Raw genomic sequence first — 26,347 nt, forward strand, 5'->3', positions numbered from 1 at the left:
CCCACCTCAGCCTCCTGAGTAGCTAGGACCACAGGTGCATGCCATCATGCCCAGCTAATTTTCAGCTAGGACCAGAGGCACATGCCATCATGCACAGCTAATTTTTAAAAATTCTTTGTAGAGACAGGGTCTCACCATGTTGCTCAGGCTGGTCTCAAACTCCTAACCTCAAGCAATTCTCCCACCTGGGCCTGCCAAAGTGTTGGGATTACAGATGTGAGCCACCATGCCTGGCTACTTACACTCTTCCTATTCTAAATTTATTTAAAAATCTTTTATTGATACAGTTTTTAAATAACACACTGTTTTGTTTCCATTTTCACTTGGGTCTCCTGTCACTTTATATTTTAAACAAGAACATATGGTAAATTCAATACATGGATCAGTTTAATTTTTGGTCTGACTCGTTTTCTTTTTCTTGAGGCAAGAATACAAAGTTTTAAAATTAGTATGTAATGAAGTAATATTAAACAAATTGACTTATTTAGATCTTACGTGATTTTGCAGAACAAATACAATTTTAGCAAATCAGTACTATTTATTGAATTATCATGAACTTATCTGGAATGTTCTTCAGTGTTCATACTTTTCTTCACTTAATAACTTTTGTAGAATACCTTTTGAGAATTTACAGGTAACTCAGTAATAATATTCTGTACAGCTGTTATTAAATGGCCACACTGTTTATTTAATTTGAGAAGAAAGTTGAGGAACTCATCACCACTAAAGAAAGGAAACCACAAACAAGCAGGAATTACCAATAAGAGCAATTTATTTCATTCTACTAGGCTAGTTACTGAAAATCTAGTCATAAAATTAGATTCTTCCAAAAGAATTCATGGAATAGCTAATACAGATTAGGTACTGAAACAGGCACTGATTATAAAAGAAAAACAAACCTCCAATCCTGAGAATCTTAAAGTTCAGGATAAGATGCAGATATACAATTGCAGCTTTATTATTCACAGGAACACATGAAGGAGGAAGATAAAATAATCAATATTTGAGTAGCTACTATGTGAAGACACTGCACTAGTTATTTTACATTTGTTATTTCTTTTGATTTTTCCTAACAACCCCTATAGGATAGATGTTGTTAATACTATTTTACAGTGGAGACATCTAAAATTCAGGGGGAATGAATTTAATATCACACGAGAAGGAAGGAGTAGGGAATTAGAAATGCTTTACAGAGATAATACTTGAATTGTGTCTGTGGTTGAAGAAAAAGTTTGCCAAGTAGGTAAGGAAGAGATTCTGGATAAAGAGAATAGCAGGTGCAAGACTACAAGGGTAAAGGTCAGTAAGGTGTAATTAAAACACAAATTATTGAAAAGTAGTAAGAGAAAAGGCTAGATATAACCATTTATTAAAAGAACTTTTGTGTAAGCATAAGGAATTGAATTTTACCTTTCTGATGATGTACAGTTACTAAGAGATTTTCAACAGGAAATTTGAAAATCAGACTTTTAAATGAGAATGTTTATTTGGAGAGTGGTGTGGATAAAAGGAACACAAAAATAGAAGCAGAATAATTAGGTGACTAACAGAGAAATGCATCCAAGAGATGATGAAGGAAAACTTAGACTAAGGATCTAGCAGTGGCAGTCTTACTGTGGGAAGGAGGGAGAGCAGTGGCTTGAGAAACCTTTAGGAGAATAAACTGGAAAACTTCGTGATGGATTGTATGTAATGGAAGAATCTATGATGATTCTCAGTTTTTTTGGTTTCCATGGAAGGCAGTGCCACCAAGCAAGGAACTGAATTTGGTGGCGGATGGTGGAGATAAAAGAAAACATTATGGCATAATAATTAAGAACACAGGCTTTTGAGTCAAGAGTCAATGTGAGTTTGGATTCATCTTCCACACTTATTGGCTTTATGATTTTGGGCAAGAATAATCTTAAGCCAAATGTTTTCGTATCTCTAGAATGGAGACAGCAGGACTCAAGAAGACAATGTACATAAAGTACCTAGGATTGTGTCTAGTACATAGCTGGTGTTCAAGTAAATGTAATTATGATGACTGCAATGGTGAGGAGACATGCAGGTGGCAACAACAAGTAAGTGGTAGAAAATGGGGGTCTTGCAAGGGTATTTATTCTGGGCTCTAAAGACTCATGAAGATAGATACAATTCAGAGTCGGTGAACCTCAATGGGAAAAAAATATGACTTTATTTTCACTAACTTCTAGCCAAGATTCAGTCTTTCCTTGAATTGTGAAGGTAGCACAAACACAGTAGTATTAGAAATGTCTCCAATAGAAATCAAAACTATGATCATAAAGATGACCATAAGACATATTGTGAAGAAGGGAGAGCTGACAGGGGTAGAACAGAAAAGCCACTAAAGGAAATGTAGCCTGAGAAGTAGAAGAAAATCAGTAGTTAAGAGTTGTTATGAATGGCAATGAAGGTGATGGATTCAAAGGAGAAAAGATTAAGCACATTAAATAAGTATACTGATTTTGGTAATGAGAAAACACTGGTGACTAGATTAGCTTCAGTGGCAGAAGCCAATTTATAGTAGAAACAACAAAGAAACTTAACCCAACAGAAAAGTTGGTCAAGGCTATTAATAGGGAATTCAGAGAAAAAAAAAAGAAACAAAATTTGAATGGATAATAAATGTGGGAATACAATAACTGTAAGATGCCACATCCTAGCAGAATGACAAAAATTAAGATCATTAATATCAAGAGTTGACAAGTATATTAGATGACCTTTCTGGGGAGTCCTTTAACAGTATCTACTGAAATAAAAATACAATAAAAACTACTATTATTGGACCAAAGGTAATTTGTGTGTGTGTGTGTGTGTGTGTGTGTGTGTGTGTATGACAGAGTCTCGCTCTGTTGCCCAGGCTGGAGTGCAGTGGCGCGAGGCTCACTGTAACCTCTGCTCCTGGGTTCAAGTGATTCTTGTGCCTCAGCCACCTGAGTAGTTGGGATTACAGGTGTGCACCACCATGCCCAGCTAAATTTTGTATTTTTTTAGTAGAGATGGGGTTTCACCAAGTTGGCCCAGCTGGCCTTGAACTCCTGGCCTCATGGGATCCACCTGCCTCAGCCTCCCAAAGTGCTAAGATTACAGGCATAAGCCACCATCCTAGCCCCCAAAGGGTACTTCTAAGCCCATACAGAAATTCTTATTTGTAGAAGTTCTGACTACATACTATACAAAGTTTCTTTCACACTATTTCTAGAAGGAAAGGTTATAAAAAGCAAGCAATGTCAGCCTCCAATGAAAATAATAGAAAACTTCTAAGATACAGTACTGGGATGTATATAGTATTTTCATTTAAGACAAGTCTTTTCTCTTAGCTATTAGGCTGAAAAAATGAACAATATCACTTTAACAGTTTTATAAAATACAAACTTTATAAACAAAATACATATAATCAATCACTTAGAATAAAAACTACCTGATGGTTGCTTTCAACAAGCAAACCTAAAATTAAAAAATGTAGGAAAACTCTTGTTCTGTTAAGCAATAAGTATTCATAAAACCATTTTCAAAAAATATGCAATTCTTCTTTATTCTATTTTCTTTCTGATCTTTACTCTAGAAAACACAGAACTTAGAGTATATGACACATTTCTGCCAAAGCAACAGCAGTGATTACTTGTATTTTGTTTCCATGTACTATTTATATAAGTACACTTATAACTTAGATTTCAGTGTTCTTTAAATATTCCAATTTTATTTATCAAGAATAATTACTAAATGAGTAATTCACTAATGCCATATATATTTAATTTATGACCTCAAAGAAATTAAGATCCATTGAGAATTATCATTTGAATTATCAACTGATAGCAGGTATATAATTTTAGATAGGTGATTCATGAATATATGTGTGGAATATAAATTCATCAGTTCCTGTTCTTAAGATAATAAGACTGAGTTCAAATAAACAAATTTTATTACTAGCAAAATTAGTCTTAATGAATGAAAGGAAAATATATAACTTTCTTGTGACATATAATTTTCAGAGCCACTGAATATGGTGGACAAATTGTACAAAACAAAACTCTACAGAGTGCCATTCACACTATGTGAATGGTGCGCCTCCATCACAGCAGCACAGTATACGACCTATACAACTTTACATGGCAGGCCTGATAACTTTGTGCTTATTTAAAAAATTCAAAATGAGCAGATATGACACAGGTATAGTAGACTGTATTATTTGATCAAATTCTCATGTCTTTTCTACTGAGCTAACTACCAGCAGTTCCCCGACCCCTGTCAGGGGACTATAATTCACGCCCCAGTGACATGAGGGGCGTGACATGAGGCCTGACCACATGACTTGCTTTAGCAAATAAAATATTATTGGAAGTTACTGTGTAACTTTTGAACAGAAGCTTCAAGAGCCACTGAATGATCCTGCCATCTTTCTCTTCTTTCCCATGAGAGCAGTATGTCCCAGGTTGAGATTGTTCCTCCAGCCTACTCTCAGAATGACAAGATCACTGTTGCTGACCCATGATACAGATGATCAGGAAACACAGTTTGTTGTTATAAGTGACCGACATTTAGAAATTATTTGTTACTACAGCATAACATAGTATAAGCAAACTAAAACAACAGGCCATTTAAAAAATCTGAAGTCAAGTACTAAGATAAAATTTACACTTTAAATAAAGGTATTATAAAAGGTATTATGTGCTCTTTGTAGAATATCTGAAAAAAAATTAAAATCATCAACAATATTACCACTCAAAGACAATGACTGGTACTATTTTCTCTCAGAATATTTTTTATAATACACATTTTCTTCCAGTGTTTTTCCTATGGATATATATAACTGACATTGCTTCACATGACCTTTTATATTGTGCCTTTTATAATTATCATGAGTATTTTCCCATGACATTAAGTTTCAAAATAAATTTAATGGGTGAAAAAATAATTATATTGATGCAATGGAATTTAACCATTTTCCTGATGTTCAGTATTTAGAGTTTCAAATTTTAGAATGTTTATAAACAATAGGGGTGAACAATACACTTTTACATAAAATCTTAACATCCATATAGATATTTGGGGTGGAGCAGTTTTCTTGATGAACATAGTTTTGAGATGCTTTTGACACCTTCAAGTGGATGTCAGTTAGCTCAGACAAAAGGTCTAAACAGGAACAGTTAAAAATTTCAAATGTGGGCCGGGCGCGGTGGCTCAAGCCTGTAATCCCAGCACTTTGGGAGGTCGAGATGGGCGGATCACGAGGTCAGGAGATCGAGACCATCCTGCCTAACACGTTGAAACCCCTTCTCTACTAAAAAAAAATACAAAATACTAGCCGGGCGAAGTGGCGGGCGCCAGTAGTCCGGGAGGCTGAGGCAGGAGAATGGCGTAAGCCCGGGAGGCGGAGCTTGCAGTGAGCTGAGATCTGGCCACTGCACTCCAGCCTGGGCGACAGAGCCAGACTCCATCTCAAAAAAAAAAAAATTTCAAATGTGAATGACAACTTATTATTTCTGTTCAAAATATCTAAAATTGGCAACAGAATGGATATTACAATTTTAAATTGCACTCTTTATTTTTTTAAGAGAGTCTTGCTATGTTGCCCAGGCTGGCCTTGAACTTCTGGGCTCAAGTTATCCTCCTGCCTCTCAAGTAGATGAGACTACAGGCACACCCCACTGCATTGGCTTTAAATTGCATACTTTAATTCTGCAAACATACTAAGGCAGAAAAAAGTAAGTTCAGTGTCTGTATGCATTGTTGTAACAGATTATTTTAGAAAATTTTGACACATAGAAGAAAACTGTCTTAAAATAAATCAGTAAATTGTTGAAGTCACATTACTAGGAGATTATAATCAATCAGTTCAACTTTTCCTGCTGTTAGTTTTCTTATGACTTAATGACTAATTTCTTCTTTAAAGAATGACTTTGAACAAATGGTAAGTAAAACCTTTTCCGTAACAGCATGTAAACAAAGTCTGTGATTTAATAACAAGGTCAAATTCCTGGAATATATGTCTGCCAGTTTTATTTTTTTAAAAAAATTCAGTAGCTTTTTATAAGTGAACCATTCAGGATTCTGCACATTCTTTACATTTATTAAATCCCATAAAGTAAATTCATATAGGCAACCTTGCCATCATACAAATAAGTTACATAAAAACATTTAATTTGCAACTCAATCATTTAGAACTTAGAATATTCCTTCATAGAAACAATAATGAAGAAAAGCAAGAAAATGAACAATGATATTTAAGAAGATGTGCTGAGTTTTAAGTCCTCACAACTGAAATCCTTCACAATGCATTTAAATATTTAAGAACTATTAAGTTATTCTGAAACAATGATGAGGCATTATTTTAAATACAGATCTTGCTGTAATGAGATACATTAAGGAAGAAGAATGGAAAAATGGGAATAGGGAATTTTAATATGGGGAATGTTTATAATTTAAGCTGTATGATAAAGTTTTTAGGAAATTAGGATCATCTATATTATTTCCTGGAATACTTCTCTGAACTCCAAAATAATGTGGAAATCTATTGTTTGTATGTTTAATTAATGTTTATCATAATTACAATATTAGTTTTAGACAGACTATACTAGTGATAATATCACTGAATTTGCAAGTATAGTATAGGATATTATAATTCATTAGCTCATTTATCCATGTATTCAATAAAATTTGTCTATACACTCATGTCCCAGGCAATGGATAACATGGTTAATATATACACCAAGCTCCTTAGGTCATTCTGATAACATAGCCAGGTAAGGAAATCACTAGCATAAATCATGGTTATGAACCCTACTATGTTTTAAAAGCATATATATAGAAACCAAGTCTCTACTAACATGTAAGGTACTTTTATGTTAGCTATATAATCCTCATTTGTAAAATTATTTTAGGGAAAAAATCAAACTGGAATACGTTGAAATAAAAAACAGTATTTGTATTATCAGTAGAAAAATAAAATGATTGTGATACTCTTAAATTAACTAAAAAAGAAAACTTAGAAAATAATACTAAGCTGATATTAAAAGTAAGATTAGCGGAAACTGAGGAAATAGAAAAAATATTTGTGAAGATTTCTTACAGGGAACTTGTATGTACTTTTAAAAGCTCTAGAGGCAAAAAATTTGATTTGTCCTCTGTACAGGCATTATTCCTATTCTTAGTCCCTGTGGTAATAGTTACTTTTGAACTCATATGAAACCAAAAGTAAGAAAGGAAGAGAGTTTCCTAAGCAATAAAAAATTAGAAAGAATGAGTTAAGAGAAGCTTACATGAGCAAGAGATTGGGTAAAATGTAATTAACCTGACCAAGTGCAATGAGAGGTAGAAGGTGGGGAAAAACATTTGGTTCACAAATCCTCAAAGTTGGGGAGAGAAAGCCATTGTAAAAGAAAAAATAATTTCATAGGGTGTTTATAAGGTGGTGTTGCTAAGTGACACAATTTCAAAATTATCTAGTTGGTAGAATGAAAACAATTATTATAGGTTATTTTGGATTATAAAATCTAGGGGAAAATTACTGAAAAGACAATCATATAATCTAAAAGGCAGAAGAGGCCTTATAGGGTTTGTATTCTATGCTATGGTTAAATTCTTTCCATAAGCAAAAACCTCTAGAAGTAGCTATTATGTACAATAAAACTGTTATCTTATTTATTCTGGACATTATATTTCTATTAATGCAGCCTAACAGTGCTGGCTGTCCATGACTAGTCATGTGACACTTTAACCTAAACTGAGTTAATAATAAACTTAAAAACTCTTAGTGATTCTTCATGTATTTTAAGTCCCATCCTATAGTAATATAGTTAATCTTGGACTTTCCATTTATCCTTATTAAAGTTAACCCTATTAATTTTGGAGAGATTTGCTTCAACCTGCCAAAGCCTTTAAAATCTTAATTCTCTATATCTCTTCCATCTAGCCACCAGTCACATGTAGCTATTGAACCCTTGAAATCATACAGAGTATATTCTCTGACTATAACAGAATCAAACTGGAAATCGATAACAGAAAAATCTCCAAACGTGGACATTAAACACCATACACCATGGGTTATTTAGATAATTCATGGGTCAAAGAGGAAGTCTTGAAGAAAATAAAAATATACATAGAAGTGAATGAAAATGATCACACAGTGTATCACAATTTGTGGAATGCAACTAAAGCAGTGCTGAAAGGGAAATGTAAAAGACTAAATGTTTATATAAGAAAAGAAAGTCTCAAAAATGATCTAGATTTCTGCCTCAAAAATCTAGAAAAAGAGCAAAAGAAATTCAAAGTAAGCAGAAGGAAGAAAATAGTAAGAATCACAGCAGAAATCAATGACACTAAAAGCAAAAACAATACAGAAAAGTTACTGAAACAAAAGAGCAGGTTCTTTGGAAAAACAAATGTGTAAACCTCTAGCAAGACTAACAGAGATAAAAAAAGAAAAGACGGAAATCACCAATATCAAGAATGAAATGGGGTATTATAACAGATCCTACAGTCATTCAAAGAATAGCTCGAAATAGTAGGGGCAACTTTTGGCTTCATCAATTAGAAAAAATGAAGCAATTCCTTGAAAAACCACACATTACCAAAACTCAGCTAAAGTAAAACAGATATAACTTGAATAATCCTATGACCATTAAATAAATCAAATTGTAATTTAAAAGCTTCCCCCACAAAATATCCAGGCCCAGGTGGTTTCACTGGAGAAATCTACAGAATGTTTAAAGAAGAATTAATGTCAATTCTACACAATCTTTTACAGAAAATAAAAGGAGAGGGAATACGTCCCAATTCCTTTTGTGAGGCCAGTATTGTCCTGATACCAAAACCAGACAAAACACAAAAAAGAAACTTACAGAGCAATATTCCTCATGAACTTAGATACAAAAATTCTCAGCAAAATACTGGCAAATCAAATCCAACAATGCATAAAAAGAATAATAACCCACAGCCACATGGGATTAATCCAAGTATGTAAGGTTGGTTCAATAGTTGAAAATCTAACAACGTAACCATATCAACAGGCTAAAGAAAAAAGTCATATGGTCATATCAGTTGGGATAGAAAAAGCATTTGAAAAAATTCAACAACCATTCATGATAAAAACTTTCAGAAAAATGAATAGAGCATAACTTCCCCAATATCATAAAGAGAATCTACAAAAAAACCTATAGCTAACATCACAGTTAACTAATACTAAAAAAGTGGATGGTTTTCTTCTGAGATTGGGAAGAAGGCAAGAATGTCCACTATCTACCACTCCTATCCAACATAATACTGGAAGTCTTACCCACTGCCATGAGGGAACAAAAAAGGCATACAAATGTGAAAGGAAAAAATTAACTTCTTTTTGCAGACTACATGATTATCTACATAGAAAATCTCAAACATTCTACAAAAAACCTCCTACAACTAATAACTGAGTTCACTAAGGCTGAAATGTACAGTCAAGACACAAAAATCAATTGCACATGAAAACAAATAAAAAGAGAAATACCACTGGCAATTGCGCCAAAGAAAACAAAATACTTAAGTATCAATCTAACAAAATATGCATGAAATCTGTATGATGAAAATGACAAAATGCTGATGAAAGAAAACAAAGAAGGTCAGAAATGGTGGCTCAGGTTTGTAATCCCATTACTTAGGGAGCCAAGGTGGGAGGATCACTTGAACCTAGGAGTTTGAGACCAACTGTGGCAACAAAGTGGAAACCCTGTCTCTACAAAAAATTTTAAAAATTAGCCAGGCATGGTGGTGCATGCCAGTGGTCTCACATACTCAGGAGGCTGAGGCGGGAGGATCACCTGAATCCAGGAATTCGAGGTTGCAGTGAGCCATCATTGTGCCATTGCTCTCCAAACTGGGTGACAGGGCAAGACCCCGTTCCAAAAAATATATTTTAAAAAAGAAAACCTAAAACTTTTAGAGATATATGTGTTTATGAATTAGTAGAATTGACATAACTGTCAATTATACCTAAATTAATCAATAGGATTCATACAATTACTACCACAATCTCAGAAATTTTTTTTTTGTAGAAAAAGCTCTACATAGAAAAGCTTTATCTAAAATGTATATGGAAAGAAAAAGGCTCTAGAATAGCCAAGATGATTTTGAAAAAGAACAAAATGAGAGGAATCACTCTTCCTGATATAAAGGCTTACCATACAGTTAGAGTAATCAAGACATGGTACTTTCAGAGGGATAGACACATGAGGAACCCAGAATAGAGAACCCAGATTATACCCACACAAATATGCCCAATTAATTTTTGACAAAAAATCAAAAGCAATTCAATGGAGGAGGAACGGCCTTTTCAATAAACAGTGCTAGAGCAATGATCCATCCCCAGGTTAAAAAAAAAAAAAAAAAAAAAAGAACCTCAGCCTAAACCTGATAACATTACAAAAATGAACTCTCAAAATGTACCATGGACTTAAACGTAAAACTATAAAACTTCTACGAAAAAAGCATAGGAGAAAATCTTTGAGACCTAATTTCTTAAAATGTTATTTAACTTGATACTAAAAATATACCAAAAGTAATGTTCTGTAAAGGGAAAATCTGGTAACTTAGACCTCATAAAAATAAAAGTTTTTGCTCTGTGAAAGACGCCATTAAGAGGATGAAAAGAAAAATTACAGAGTTGGGAAAAATATTTACAAATCACATATTCAACAAAAGATTTGAATGTAGATAACTCCCAAAACTCAACATTAAAAAACAATTAATCCAACATAAAATTGGCAAAAGATACTGTTAGAATTTCACCACAAAAAGTACACATACGGCAAATAAGATATAAAAGGCTGTTTACATCATTAGCCATTAGTAAGTGCAAGTAAAAACATAACAAGCTATTACTATATACCCATCAGAAATGGCTAAAAAATGTCATGCTAACACCAAATGCTGTGAGGATGGAGAGCAAACTGGATCACTCATACACTTGCTGGAAATATAACAGTACTGCCATTCTGGAAAACAGTTGGACAGTTTTAAAATATACTAAATATGCAACCACCGTACAACCTAATAATTGTCCTTTTCAGAATTTATCCCAAAGAAAGAAAATGTATTTTCTAATAGACTCTTGTAGATGAATGTTCATAGCAGTTTTATTTGGAATAGCTAAAAACTAAAATCTGCTCAAATGTTCTTCAATGGATAAATGGTTAAACAAACTGTGGTATATACATATCACGGAATACTACTCAGCAATAAAAAGGAATGAACTATTGTACTGATACATGCAACAACTTTGATGAACTTCAAGAAAATTAGGATGATTGAAAAAAGTTAATCTCAAAAGGATTTATACTGTATGATTCTATTTATATAATATTCATGAAATAACATCATTAAAAAGATGGAGAACAAATTATTGGTCGCTAGGGGTTGGTATGGGGAGATTAGACGTGGCCATAAAGGGGTAGTGTGAGAGAGTCCTGTGTTAAGTACATTGAACACGGAAGTAGTTACATGAAGCCATAAATGTGATAAAATTATATATATACACATACACAGATGAGTGCATAACTCACAAAATATGAGTAAGCTCTATGGGTTGTACCAATGTAAATTTTCTGGTTTTGATATTGTCCTACAGTTATAAAAGATAGTAATACTGGGCAAAACTAGGGAAAGAATGCATGGGACTTTCCATATGCGTATCTCTTTGAAATATCCCAAGAATCTATATTTCAAAAAATTTAAAAAAATCACTTATTGCTGTATAATATATTAATAAAATCAAATATTATTTTCAAAATAGATTTGGGATTATTAATAACCATTGCTTGACAAGTTTTTAATATTGGAAATGAAGTTTACATTTTGGTAACATAATTTCTCATACAGTAAGGCTGAAAATAGAACTGAGCTACATAAGAAATGTTTTCTTATTGACTTAAGTGAAAATATTACTTTGAATTTTCAATTTAACCTCTAAAATGATTTTTAAAGGTATACTATAAAAAAGCATGTGATTGTTTATAAGATTCAATTCAGCAAGATGCAATGAAAAAATAAAACAAAAATGTTTCTATGTGAGTTAACAAGAAGACACATTGTTTGCTTCTTGGTAAATGATTTTATAAAAATTGACTTTACAAAGCACATCCAATTTCAGAACACAGTATCTTCCAAAATCTATTACCCTGGGAAAATGATCATATCAAGTAAAATGACTCAGACATTATGAAAATTAAACTAAAAAAGAACAATTGGTTCTTAACACTATTAATGTAAACAAATAAGTTAATTTTACCTGATTTCCAACTTTATCTCTTCAGATAACTCTCCAAATTGTATCTCTTCTACCTGTAGTTCTTTAAGAGTAGCTAGAATTTTCTGCTGGTCTTCACGGGTAATTCCATTCTAAGCAGAAATAGTTTTAAGGTACAGTAAATTAGTTATACTTGAATAATTTAAAACTCAAAAGAACTGAAGATGTTTTCTTACTTGATGAATTCACATCCTGAAAAAATAGGCATACAGTGGAAAAACAACACATTTCTAAAAATATATATGTTTGTCTTATAACTGTGATTGATGTTAGTTACAGCATTAAAATATTTAGATATATAATAACTATAGCCAATTTTTTTGCAATACATAACAACTATGATGGACTACCAAAACAAATTGCTAGAACTTAGTATTTGTAATACTTCAAAAAACACAGTAAAACAAAATTTCCTTCAAATTTTCATTTAAAAATCAGTGATAAATGAGAATCAAGTCCTATCTTTGTTTGTATTCTACCTTTAGTGTTAAACTAAATTTTCTATACTGGAGTTAGCTTTGTAGTATGCTGATTTATTTTTAGTGATATTAAAAATTTCAAGTTTCCAATGTGGTCATGCACTCAGATCACTGCTTTTTACATATCGTATTTATCAAGGTGTCTCTAACACATCCCGCAGCTATATGTTATTAGATAATACTAGATGGCAAAATAAAAGGTCTCAATAGTTTTGAGAACCAAACAAAAGGCTTGGGAGACGTGTTAATACCCATATACATAGAAAAACAATCTCTTATTTGTAAGTGCCCCATTTTACAAATCTATTTCACATTTGAAACTGAAGGATCAGTTTTAGTTGAGATGTCATGACAATCTGAAAAACAAACAAACAAACAAACAACCCAAACTGTAAGTCATTACGTGTTCTTAAAGTAACTTAACACTAACACAAGATTTTAGATATGGTTATGCGTAATCATATCTAATCAAGGACACAGTAAAAGACCAATCTTTTGTCTGTAGCCCTAGCATTTTAAAAAGAGAAAAGGATCCACAATTTTAAAAACATCAAACAATATATCAGGAATTTCTGAAACTGATACTAACCTTTGTAAATTCATCTTCCCTCATGGTCAAAAGGTGTCTTAACGTTATATCCCTTTCCTGTATAAAAGTAAAAAAAAGGCCACCTTTCCATATAATTAAAATAGTAGAAGGAGAAGTAGGCAAGCGTTCATAAGTTAGTTACTTGCTTCACTCTCAAGCAAATTCCAGTTTTCCAGAGGGAACAGGATATGTAGATATAGAACTATAATATTAAGTAGACAGTAATGAGTATCATAACAACTATATTCACCTAAAAAGTATAAACACAGCTAGGTTTCCAGATTCAAATGATTACTATTCATAAAAGCAGTTCTATAAAATTTGGCAGAAATTATGTTTTATGAATATTTTAAATTTCTGACTGTATCACATTAAACCATCATGTAGTTTTATTCAAGATTTCTCCAAATAGGGAGACATTTGAAGATTATACAATGAAGCCCAATTCTGAAATATTTTAACAGAATGTGTACACTCTCAAGAGGAGCATACTGCTTCAGTATCCCCACCTAGCTGATAATAACTGTCATGGACTCAAACCCCATAATGTATGCTTAAAACACCCAGACAGTCCTTGGCATATGATCTGATTTAACCTTCATGACAACCCTACACTAGGTATTATTATCCTTATGAAGCAAATGAGATATTTAAGTCACATATTTCAGTGATTAAACATTAGAGCACGAATCTGATACCAGGTGTGTTTGGTTTAATATCATGCTCTTCCAATATTCTACTCATGAAGATGAGCAACTACAGAAACAAACTAAGGGCTCAGGTGTATATGAAGGTTAGACAATGGGTAAAAACTGTTTAATCTCAGATTCTAATTTATGAAAATTTCTAGAATAATACATTTTTGAAATGTTTATTTCAAATTTAAAATCGGGATGTACTACAAATTATAGAGAAAAGTAAATAGGCAGTTATTTATAGACATGTTTATGAATTAATATCTAACATTGTATTAACCAACAAATTAACATATATGCATAACTCACTGTAGGTTATATAAGATCTTACCTTTAGTAAATCTGTCAAATGTTCAAGTCCAATACCATGTAAAAATACTTCCAGATCTCCAAATGCTGTATATGAACTGTATACATTTATAGCAATGTCAATTTCAGAACAGACTATAAATGCACAAACAATATATAATTATATTGCAAGAGAATATGAATAATGATGAATTCATGTAGAATATATTTGCAGTCTGCACACCAGACCTATGCTACATCAAAGGAATGAGTAAGGTTTTGTGACTGAAGGTATATGAGGAGTATAACTCATCTTTCCCCAAAATGAAAATATATGTCAGTATGTACACCTTGTGAAATTTCGGCACATAAAAATCTCCTCAGCCTGGCACAGTGGCATACACCTGTAGTCCAAGCTACTTGGGAGGCTGTGGTGGGAGAACTGCTTGAGCCCAGGTGTTTGAGGCAAAAAAACCCACAAAAAACGAAAAAAAAAAAAAAAAAAAACCACACCTCTTTAATTGCAATAAGTGAAATGTAAATAACTTTAAATGGGGTAAGGAGATAATTATTTTTGGCCATGTACTGAACAGCAGTGTTCTGGGGGGGAAGTGTATGTTTAATTTTAGCATATAAAATTAGAACTGTACTAAAAATAATTAGAAAACAAGGTGTAATACTGTTTGAACACTAATATAATTTCAGAACCTTTTAAAAATAGATTTTGTTGATATTGTACTTAAAGTTTACATTTAAAGTTATTATCATTAGTGTTAGTACATAAAAATGAATAAAAATTTTCTAAAATTCTGGAGAACACTAAAAACCCAGACATTTAAAAATGCTTGTAAACATTTAAAATACCATATATTTTAAATAAGTCACCACATTTACTACAGTAAAATATACACAAGTTTTACTTACAGGTATTCTGTTGAACTAAAACATTCTATATTACCTAAAAATGTGATCTTTTTCTCTATCAGAATCTGTTGTCAATATTTTACAAATAGTGTCTTCTTTAGTTAGCTGTTGAAGTTTTCCTTCCAATGGATTTAAAGTAAAAGAAAGTAAGTTGAAGATCTGAAAAAAGTTAACATCATTCAAATATAACTAACATTGCACACTGTAACTTATAGTTAAAAGAAACCAAACATACGATTATCTCATATCCAGAAAGGAAATTTTAGCAAGTAAGTGGGACAGAAGTTTCACAATTTACTACCCTGACAACAACTTTAAAAAAATTGATGTACAGTTGTACATATTTTGGGGGATACATGTGATATTTTGATACACATATACAATGTATAATAAATGAATCAGGGTAATTGGGATATCAGGTAAGTGCTTCCTTGACCTATAATAATAATCAGAAAAGAAAAAAAGTACATCTAATTTAAAATAGTAAAAATTAAAGTAAGATAGTAATTACTATTTTTGGTAAGATCTATAGCAAAACTAAAAATTCCATTTGGATAAATGACTCAGATCAAATATTAAGATAGTACTTTGAAAACATTGCTAAGTGGGAAGAGAGTGATGAACGTGACTAAATGTATACAAATCCTAACTGAACACCTCAAAAAGATATGGTGACATTCCTGAGTTTTAAAATCTAACTTCTTAGGAAGTCAAGGTTATATCATGTAATCAGCCAAAATACAAGATCAAATCTCATTTCAATAAATGATTTATGACTCAAAATAACCTTTGATGTTCATAAACTTCTTATGTCAAGTTTGGTGTCATCTACTCTACATTTAACAATGTAATAAAATAATTTTAAGTTTTTGAATTTTCAAAGTTTAGAAGAAAAATGGTAAATTCCTTTTTGAAGTTCTACAGGGCTTTAGTGATTACTGTTTACCCTATAATAATTCTGAAAATATTAGAATAATACTTGGAAAATGATAGCCATGTTTATCAGACTGCTTAAAAGGTTAGAGGAAGTTACTTTATATGCAGTAAATGTGGCTTGGTTTGATGATTATATGACGGAATCTTTGGAATTTTACATACTTTCAAATTCAGGAACTCAGTGTTACAAACTCCCAAACTAAACAACTTAGTTTTATTATTGTACTATATTTGATCCTTGCTTACAAGTTACAGACTTGTGGCTACAGCTTTAATCTTCAGACCAAAAATTTATATTGATAAAGTAATTTAATGTATGGCAAGTATTTATTATTGAGCTTAACATCTAAATGACAGATTATACATCCAGGTATATTATCACTTTATTGTATGCTCTGTCACACATATAAGAGTAAATGTTGCTTAAATAATTTAATTTTTAAATTGTTTAATATATTAATTAAACTTACAAAAGAATGTTTTAGTTACAAGTTCAAACTGGCATTTTACTAGCTTTCACTCAATAACTTAAAATTCTGGACCAGTCTGAAATGTTTAAATAGTATATTACAATTTTATTCCTGGGGCCAGAATAAGATTTTATTACTCTTTTATAGAGCTTTTAAATTACTGTATTATAAGTGTCTCTTGTTTCATAGAAGATGAATACTCTAGCAAAATAAAGTTCTCATTACCTGGCTGGAGGAAAGATACATATTTAAACATTTAATAATTGCCAGATACACTATAATTACCCTTGTAAATTCTAACAAATTAATAAAAAAGTTCTACAAATGATAATGTGACATGCCACAAAAAATAAGTTTAATATGTACAGAAGGATACCTCATGATGTTTGTTTCTTTTTGCAATCTCACTTGGCATCTTTCCATCTTTGGTTTGTAGCATTTTATTAGCTCCAAGTTCAAGCAACTTCAAAACTATATTTTTATGACCCTGACGTGCTGCCCACGTTAAAGCCTGTAAGTGGGGGGAAAAAGAAGATTGTTTAAAGAGAAAGAGTGTATGTGAGACAGACAGGAAAAGTTTTCAACAGTATTTATGACACAATAAAAAAGAGAACATAGTTAATTAATAGAATGATGCAATCTCTACATTTCACAATATAATGTAAACATATTTCCAAAGTTGTAATTGCAAAGCTGACTGCAAAGCTCATTGATTTTTTAAAACCAGTGTTTTATACAATTAACCGATGTTATGGAATAAAATGATTTATTTGCCAATCACTGAAAGGTTTTCTACAAAAAAGAATTCTTAGGTATATTTTAGAGCCCAGATTTTGCTGTGTGTTACAATTTTTTTTTTTTTTAAATCAAGAGTAAGGACTAAGAGAGTCAATTAATTCCTCTTTTTTTGAGATGGAGTTTCGCTCTTGTTGCACTTCAGCCTGAGTGCAGTGGTATGATCTCAGCTTACTGCAACCTCTGTCTCCCAGGCTCAAGCGATTTTCCAGGCTCAGCCTCCTGAGTAGCTGGGATTAAAGGCGCGTGCCACCATGCCTGGCTAATTTTTTGTATTTTTAGGAGAGACCGGGTTTTACCATGTTGGCTAGGCTGGTCTCAAACTCCCAACCTCAGGTGATCTGCCCGCCTTGGCCTCCCAAAGTGCAGGGATTACAGGCGTGAGCCACCATGCCAGCCTTTTATTTCAACTGTTGCTTTTTTTCACCAGATAGCAATTATATTCCAGCCCTTTTGTAATTATTACTTCTTAAAACTTTTTTTAAAATAGATTACTGATAATAACAGAAACAAAAAGAAACATTGTAAAAATGTTTCTCACAGTGTAACCATTCTCATCCTGGGTATTAACTTCTGCTCCATGAGCAACAAGGAGAGCAACAACCTGGGTGTGACCATCTCGAGCAGCATACATGATTGGGGTCATAAGTCTCCTAAGGAGGAGGAAGAAAGGAAACATTTGTGTTAATGCTGCCATTAATCTCTCATTTTCATTAATGTAACCATACACAATACCAACAGTACTACTTTGAAAACAAAGAAAAAGAAATGAAAGCTTTTGCTAAATCAGGTGATTTAAAAATCCAATCTTCCTGCAAATAAGTACAAGTGAAAGAGATGACTTTTAAAGTGCTGCTTACACAGCACCCTCTAGTGAATAAATGTATTAAAAAATACATGAAATAAGCCATGCTTTCTACTATGAAGTCTCACTAATACACATATTCATCTAGAAAAGTATCAGAGTACTCACACTATGCTTATGCTAGGAATATAGTAATGAGTGACACAAACAAGGTCCCTGCCCTTAAAGGATTTGCTAATACTAACTGCTTATTACATTTTATTTAGAGGATTGCTGAAACAAAAATGTAAATTTAAAAACTTTATTACTTAATGTATTCTATTCTGATTCTACTTTAGTTTGAGACTGAAAGAATTTTATTCTGACTGGGAGACTTACTGTATGTAATCAGAAAAGAGATAAATCCAATAGATTAACCAGCTTAATATTCTTTTAAGAGTACTTTCTGGGAGAGGATAGTGGTTTCTCTGTAGTTTATCATTTCCCAAAATTAGAGATTCAATCCTTCTACTCCTGGAAGTTAGTCAGCTTCTGGGCCTATTCCAAGGACACCAGATTTTATCAGCTCTACTTGGGCTGCACATAACATCATGGTCTGTTTTAAAGGAGGTCTGACATTCTGAGAACAATTTTTCTGAGTCGTCCTCAAGATCTGATTTATACACAAAGAACTTTGGAAAAGAAAAATAAATAATTTCAGAGCTCCATGTTTTGATCTTACCAAGAAAGTTTTTATTGGTTATTCACATTACATATACAACCTACAAATAGACTATTTCTCTGTAAGGCTTGTTAGCACAAGGTATACCCTGAAATCTGATCACTTCACACAAATGTCTTTATTAGCATAAAGCAATTCATATATATCTGTTTCTTCTATTTCATAGTATATTATAATTTGAATGTTTTATGTGAAATTATATGCTAAGGCAGTTGTATAACATTGCCTCCTCTACCTTGAATATCTCTTATGTAGTGGCTTCATTAGATAGACAATCTTTATGAGGTAAAGATTGAATTTCCTCGATAACTTAAGCAAATGTAAAAAATTATATACAACTTGCCAGGTGTGGTGGCTCCTGCCTGTAATCTTAGCACTTGGGGGACTGAGGCGGGTGGATTGCTTGACTCCAGGAGTTTGAGACCAGCCTGGGCAACAGAGCAAAGCCCCGCCTCTACCTCTACTTAAAATTAAAAAAAAAAAAAAAAAATTAGCTGGGTGTGGTTGTGCACACCTGTAATCCCAGCTACTTCAGAGGTGGGAGAATCACCTGAGCCTGGGAGGTCAAGGCTTCAGTGAGCCAAGATCATGCCATTGCACTCCAGCCTAGGCAACCAGAGTGAGACCCTGTCTCACAGCAACAACAACAACAAAGCCACAAAAAAAACCCACATACACACACGCGTGGCAACAACAAATTATTTGAATTAACTAACCATTCTAATTCAAATTTTTCATTACATCTAAATCCAAACTGTTGATGTCTCATCTCCACTGCACTTACCCCCATAACTCAAATCTGCTCCTCTCAATCTTGCCTATTTCATGAAGCCACCATTAACCACATGACTGAGGCTTAAGACTAGGCATAGTTCATGACTCTTCTCTGTCATTCCGAGTACAAGTCATCAGCAGCTCCTATTAGCCCTACCTTCATAATCTGCTTCTGATCACTTCTCTTCACCTTCATAATCTGCTTCTGGTCACTTCTCTTCACCTTATTAGCCACTGCAGTGGTCCAAGACAACATCATCTTTCTCTGACTTATATTATTGCCATAGCCTTGTAATTGCTTTTCTCCATGCTTCTATTCTTAGTCACTTACAGTTTATTGTCTTTGAAAATGCTAAGATCTCCCCTTGGCAGGAACTGTGCAAGTGCTCTTTCCTGTCCCCAGACCTTCATACTGCTAACTCCTTATTCTTATTCAGATCTTTATTTTGAGAAGATCAATAAAATTTACAAACCTTTAGCTAGACTGATTAAGTAAAAAAGAGAGAAGAAACAAGTTAGCAGTACCAGGAACAAGAGAAGTAACATCAGTACAGATTATCCAGATTTTAGAAGTATGAGGAAGTATTACGAACAAATTTATGCCAATAAATTAGACAGTTTAGATGAAATGGATAAATTTCTCAAAGTACACAAACTACCATGGCTCACTCAAAAAGAAATAAACTGAATAGCCCTAGATTTTTTAAAAACTTAATTAGTAATTATAAATTAAATTAAATTTTCCACAAAGAAAATAACAGGCCAGGTGGCTTCACTGGTGAATTCTACCAAACAGTTAATGAAAACAACACCAATTCTAAACAAACTCATCCAGTAAACTGAAGAGAAGAAGCTGCTTTCCAACTCATTCTATGAAGCACAAATTACTCTTATACCAAAACCAGAGGGTGCCATTGTAAGGAAAGAAAACTATAAACCAATAATCTTCACTGAAAATAAAAATGTTTTGAACAAATTTTAACAGAATCCAAAAACACATAAAAAGGTTAATACTTCATGACTAAGGGAAATTATCCTAGGAATGCAAGGCTGGTTTGATATTTGAAACATCAATCAATATAATGTACCATATTAAAAACTAAAAATGAAAAAAAAAACCCTCAACAAATGCAGAACGAGTATTTTACAAAATCCAACATTTATTTCTAACAAAAACACTCTCTCAGCAATGTAGGAATACATGAGAACTTCCTCAACCTGACAAAATCATCTATGGAAAATTTACAGTTAACATCATATTTAATGGTGAAAGAGTACTTTCCCCCGAGATCAGAAACAAGTCAAGGATGTCTGCTCTCACATTTCTACCCAACATTGTATTAGAAGTTCTAGTCAGTGGAATAAGACAAGGAAAAATAAGAAAAATGGTAGGCCTCCAGATGGGAAAACAAGCAAAACTGTCTTTATTCACAGACAGCATGATGTATATAGTAAACCTGATGGACTCTACAAAAAAAGTACCAGAACTAATGAATTTGGCAAGATTACAGCATACAAGAGCAATACTTAAAAAATCAACTGTATTTCTTCATACTAGCAATGAACAACATGAAATGAAAATAAAATAATACAACTTATAGTAAAAATATAAAAGCCAGGAAATCTATTGCTGCTTATTAGAAATGCACCCAGTATTTGTATATATGCATACATAAATACATGGTGATGGTGATGTATTTATGTATTTGAATATATCTGACTTACAGTTGTCTAGGTAACAATTTGGATCCAGAAGTCTTTTTTTTTTTTTAGATTACGAGGTACACATTAAGGTTGGTTAATGGGTATATTATGTGTTGCTGAGGTTGAGGTTTGGTCTTCTATCAATCCCACCACCCAAGTAGTGAACATAGTACCCAATAGGTAGTTTTTCAACCCTTGAACCCTCCTTGCCTCCTCCCTTTTGGATTCCCCAGTGTCTATTTTTAACCAAGTATCCCAGCCTCAAAATGCATTTTAAAACTTTTTTTCCTTTCTTGTTTCCAGCTTTGAAATATATTTTGAAACATTTTGTTTCTACTTTTCCCACCAGGCACTTCAATGAACAGTGCTTGCTTATCTAATTATGTGCTTGCTTAGGTAATCCAGGGGCCAATTTTGAAATAAACCAGGCAGAGAGATACAGCTCCCACTTGGGGTAGTTACGAACAGTTAGCCTACCACTACCAGGCCAAAGTCAGGATGAGGCAAACCAGACCTTCAGGACAGGCAATTTCTCAAGATAACCATTGAAACAAGACAGTGAGACCTGCACCCTTGGGTAACACTCCTGCATATTTCTCACACCTTTTCCTTCTTAAACCCCTTCATTTAGCCCAAAAAGTTGGAATAGTCTTTTGAAGGCATGAGCCTGGCCATTCTCCAATTGCTAGCATTTGATAAATAAAATTACTTTCCTTTCACCACATCTTGTTTCTTCTGTTCTTGGTTTATGGGCAGCCAGCAGCTGGACTTGAGCAAGTTACCTGTTGTTTCCATCTTTATACGCACGTGTACCCAATGGGTAGCTCCGACTAGTAAGTGAGAACATGTGGTATTTGGTTTCCTTTTTTTAGTTTTCTTTTTCTACATAAATTCACTTAGGATAATGGCCTCCAGCTGCATGCATGGTGCTGCAAAGGACACGGCTTAATTCTTTTTTATGGCTGTATTGTATTCCATGGTCTATATGTGGCATATTTTCTTTATCCATTCTTGATGGGCACATAGGTTGGTTCTATATCTTTGTAACAGTGGGTTTTTTTTTTTTTTTTTTTGAGACAGGGTTGTACTGTCACACAGGCTGTAGTGCAGTGGTACAATCATGGCTCACCACAGTCTCAACCTCCCAAGCCCAAGCAATTCTTCCATCTTAGTCTCCCAGGTAGCTGGGACCACAGGCATGTGTTACTACACCTGGCTAAATTTTTTATTTTTGTAGAGATGGAGTCTCTGTATGTTGTCCAGGCTGGTCTCGAACTCGTGGCCTCTAGCGATCCTCCCAAAGGGCTGGGATTATAAACATGAGCCACCATGCCCAGCTGCTATTGTGAATAGTGCGGGGATAAACATAATGAGTGCAGTATCTTTTTGGCAGAATGATTTATTTTCCTTTGGGTATATACTCAGTAATGGGATGGCTGGGTCAAATGATTATCCTAGTTTTAGTTCTTTGAGAAATCTCCAAACTGTTTTCCCCAGTGGTTTAACTAATTTACATTCCTGCCAGCAGTGTACGTGTTTCCCTTATCTCTGCAGCTTCACCAACATGCTATTGTTTCACTTTTTATTTATTATTTTTTGAGAAGAAGTCTCACTCTATCACCTAGGCTGGAGCGCAGTGGCGCGATCTTGGCTTACTGCAACCTCCGCCTCCTGGGTTCAAGCGATTCTCCTGCCTCAGCCTCCTGAGTAGCTGGGATTACAGGCACCTGCCACCACACCTGGCTAATTTTTGTATTTTTAGTAGAGACTGGGATTCACCATCTTGGCCAGGCTGGTCTTGAACTCCTGACTCTGGAATCCACCTGCCTTGGCCTCCCAAAGTGCTGAGATTACAGGTGTGAGCCACTGCGCCCAGCCTGAATTTTTAATAATAGCCATTCTGACAGGTGTGAGATGGTATCTCATTGTGGTTTTGATTTGCATCTCTCTGATGAGTAGTGATGTTGAGTACTTTTTCATGTTTCTTGACTGCTTGTATGTCTTTTTTTTTTTTTTGAGAAGTGACTGCTTATGTCCTTTGCCTACTTTTTAATGAGGTTATTTTTCTTACGGATTTAAGTTCCTTATAGAGCCCGGATATTTAGTCCTTCGTTGGATGCATAGTTTGCAAATATTTTCTCCCATTCTGCTGATAGTTTCTTTTGCTGTGAAGAAGCTCTTTAGTTTAATTAGGCTCCACTTGTCAAATTTTGTTTTTGTTGCATTTGCTTTTGAGAACTTAGTCATAAATGATTTACATAGGCTAAGGTCCAGAAGAGCATTTCCTAGGTTTTCTTCTAGGATTTTTGTGGTTTGAGGTCTTGTATTTAAGTATTTAATCCATCTTGAATTGATTTCTGTATATGGTAAGAGGTAGGGATCCAGTTTCATTCTTCTCCATACGGGTATCCAGTTTTCCCAGTGCCATTTACTGAATAGGGTATCCTTTCCCCATTGTTTATTTTTGTTGACTTTGATGAAGATCAGTTGGTTGCTGGTGTGTGTTCTCTATTCTGTTCCATTGGTCTATGTGTCTATGTCTGTATGTGTACAATACTGTTTTGGTTACTGCAGCCTTTTAGTATAGTCTGAAGTCAAGTAATGTGATGCTTCAAGGTTTGTTCTTTTTGCTTAGAATTGCTTTGGCTACTCAGGTTCTTTTTTGGTTTCATATTTTTTTTTTTTCTTATTTTTTGAGACAGTCTCACTCTGTTGCCAGGCTGGAGTGCAGTGGCATGATCTCGGCTCACTGCAACATCTGCCTGCTGGGCTGAAGCGATTCTCCTGCCTCAGCCTCCCAAGTAGCTGGGACTACAGGCGTGCACCACCAAGCCCAGCAAATTTTTGTATTTTTAGTAGAGACAGAGTTTCACCATGTTGGTCAGGCTGGTCTCGAATTCCTGCCATCAGGTGATCTGTCTGCCCTCTGCCTCCCAAAATGCTGGGGTTACAGGTGTGAGCCACTGTGCCCGGCCTCATATGACTTTTAGAATAGTTTTTCCTAATTCTGTGGCAAATGACATTGGTCCTTTGATAGGAATCACACTGAATCTGTAGATTGCTTTGGGCAGTACAGATATTTTAATGATACTGCAGTCTTCCAATCTGTGATTACGGAATTCTTTTTCATTTGTTTGTCATTTATAATTTCTTTCAGCAGTGCTTTTCAGTTCTCCTGTAGAGATCTTTTACCTCTTGGTTAGATGTATTCTAAAAAACGAATGGAAAATCCTTTTTTTTCAGCAGTGTTTTTCAGTCCTCCTGTAGAGATCTTTTTACCTTCTTGGTTAGATGTATTCCTAGTATTTTAATTATTTTATTTTTTTGCAGTTCTCATAAATGGAATTGCATTATTGATTGGTTCTCAGCTTGAACATTATTGGTACATAGAAATGCTTCTGATTTTTGTGCATTGATTTGGTATCCTGAGACTTTACTGAAGTCATTTATCGGGGTTTATGGAGTCTTCTGGGGGAAATCTTTAGGGTTTTCTAGGTATAGAAATAATACAATAAGCAAAGTCATTTTTAAACATTAATAATATACTGTTCATATAATGTTTTAATTTGCCAATAAATGAATTTAAAATTATTTTTCTCTGAGGAAATTTCCTCTGCGCTTTGTCTGAATCACACAAGTTCTGATATAAAGGTCTTGTGTTGTCACTTTTACCAGTTCTATTTTAATTAATCCAGAAATTACCAGAAATTATTAAGATATATCTTTTTTTTTTTCTTTTTTCTTTTCTTTTTTTGAGATGGAGTCTCACTCTGTCACCCAGGCTGTAGTGCATGGCACAATCTCTGCTTACTGCAACCTCTGCCTCCCAGGTTCAAGCAATTCTCCTGCCTCAGCCTCCTGAGTAGCTGGGGATTACAGGCGCATGCCACCATGCCTGGCTAATTTTTTTGTATTTTTAGTAGAGATGGGTTTCTCCACGTTGGCCAGGCTGGTCTCCAACTCCTGACCTCAGGTGATCTGCCTACCTCAGTCTCCCAAAGTGCTGGGATTACAAGCATAAGCCACTGTGCCTGGCCGGGTATCATTAAAAAAAAAAAAAAAATTCTTAAAGACTTTCTTTGTGGTCTACGACATAACTTATGTTGAAAATAATCCATGCGTGTAAATTATGTTAAAGTCAGAATTCTAGGTAAATATCAACTGGATACTCTTGTTAATTGTGTTATTCTATATTTTTTGTCTAACGTTTTTCTAAGAGATATATTAAAGTCTTCAAATATGATTATGGATGTTCCATTCTTTTTTTAGTTCTACTAGTTTTTGTTTTATGTATTTAAAAGCCATATATATTAAAACCATCTTGTTAAATTGTCGCTTCTATCAATATCATTTTCTCTTTGGTCCCTTAAGTAATTTTTGCCTTGCATTTTATTTACTACCCTATTTCTTTTCTCTTGATATTTACCAGGTATAAATATTTGCTGAATAAATGGCATTTAAAAAATCATTTTATTTATTTTCCACTCTAATGTAATGTTTTATTTTAGGTGTGACTTCACTAGATTTTGCTTTTAGCCAATATGAGAGTTACTATTACTTTAATAAGTGAGCTTTACCGATTATATTACTTTTCTTAGTTATTAATATGGCTGGATTTATTTCTGACATTTTTGCACCTTCTGTTTATCATGCTTCCATAATAAATACATGTTTCCATGTCTCCTTGGACATGGAATTACCTTGTTAGATTGATCAAGTTCTCTTAGTTTCACTCCCACCCACTTGATCTGAAAGCTTTTAATTTCATTATTTTCTTCAAGTACAGTAGTTACTTTTAAGTCCTCTCCTCTCCAACATGCTTATCCTTATTATTCAACAAAGAGAAAAGTTAATCAATAACTATACACAGTTTCATGAGAAAAGAGATGT

The 26,347-nt window shown here is 33.7% G+C and overlaps 1 protein-coding gene across 2 annotated transcripts in view; it reads right to left on the reverse strand.

Annotated features, from left to right (window-relative positions):
- The window catches only part of ASZ1 (ankyrin repeat, SAM and basic leucine zipper domain containing 1), a 64,419-nt gene that overhangs the window by 5,061 nt on the left and 33,011 nt on the right, over positions 1 to 26,347 (reverse strand). The window contains exons 5-11 of one of the 2 annotated variants that reach the window (XM_011937377.1): positions 17,995 to 18,106; positions 17,035 to 17,169; positions 15,287 to 15,411; positions 14,372 to 14,447; positions 13,346 to 13,402; positions 12,260 to 12,369; positions 618 to 723 (exon numbers count right to left, since the gene is read on the reverse strand). In XM_011937377.1, coding sequence (XP_011792767.1) covers positions 618 to 723; positions 12,260 to 12,369; positions 13,346 to 13,402; positions 14,372 to 14,447; positions 15,287 to 15,411; positions 17,035 to 17,169; positions 17,995 to 18,106 — 721 coding nt within the window. The remainder of the gene's footprint in view (positions 1 to 617; positions 724 to 12,259; positions 12,370 to 13,345; positions 13,403 to 14,371; positions 14,448 to 15,286; positions 15,412 to 17,034; positions 17,170 to 17,994; positions 18,107 to 26,347) is intronic. The other variant, XM_011937378.1, reaches the window with a different exon arrangement.

The sequence above is a fragment of the Colobus angolensis genome, unplaced genomic scaffold (genome assembly GCF_000951035.1).
Source record: "Colobus angolensis palliatus isolate OR3802 unplaced genomic scaffold, Cang.pa_1.0 Scaffold163, whole genome shotgun sequence".
Taxonomy (NCBI): domain Eukaryota; kingdom Metazoa; phylum Chordata; class Mammalia; order Primates; family Cercopithecidae; genus Colobus; species Colobus angolensis.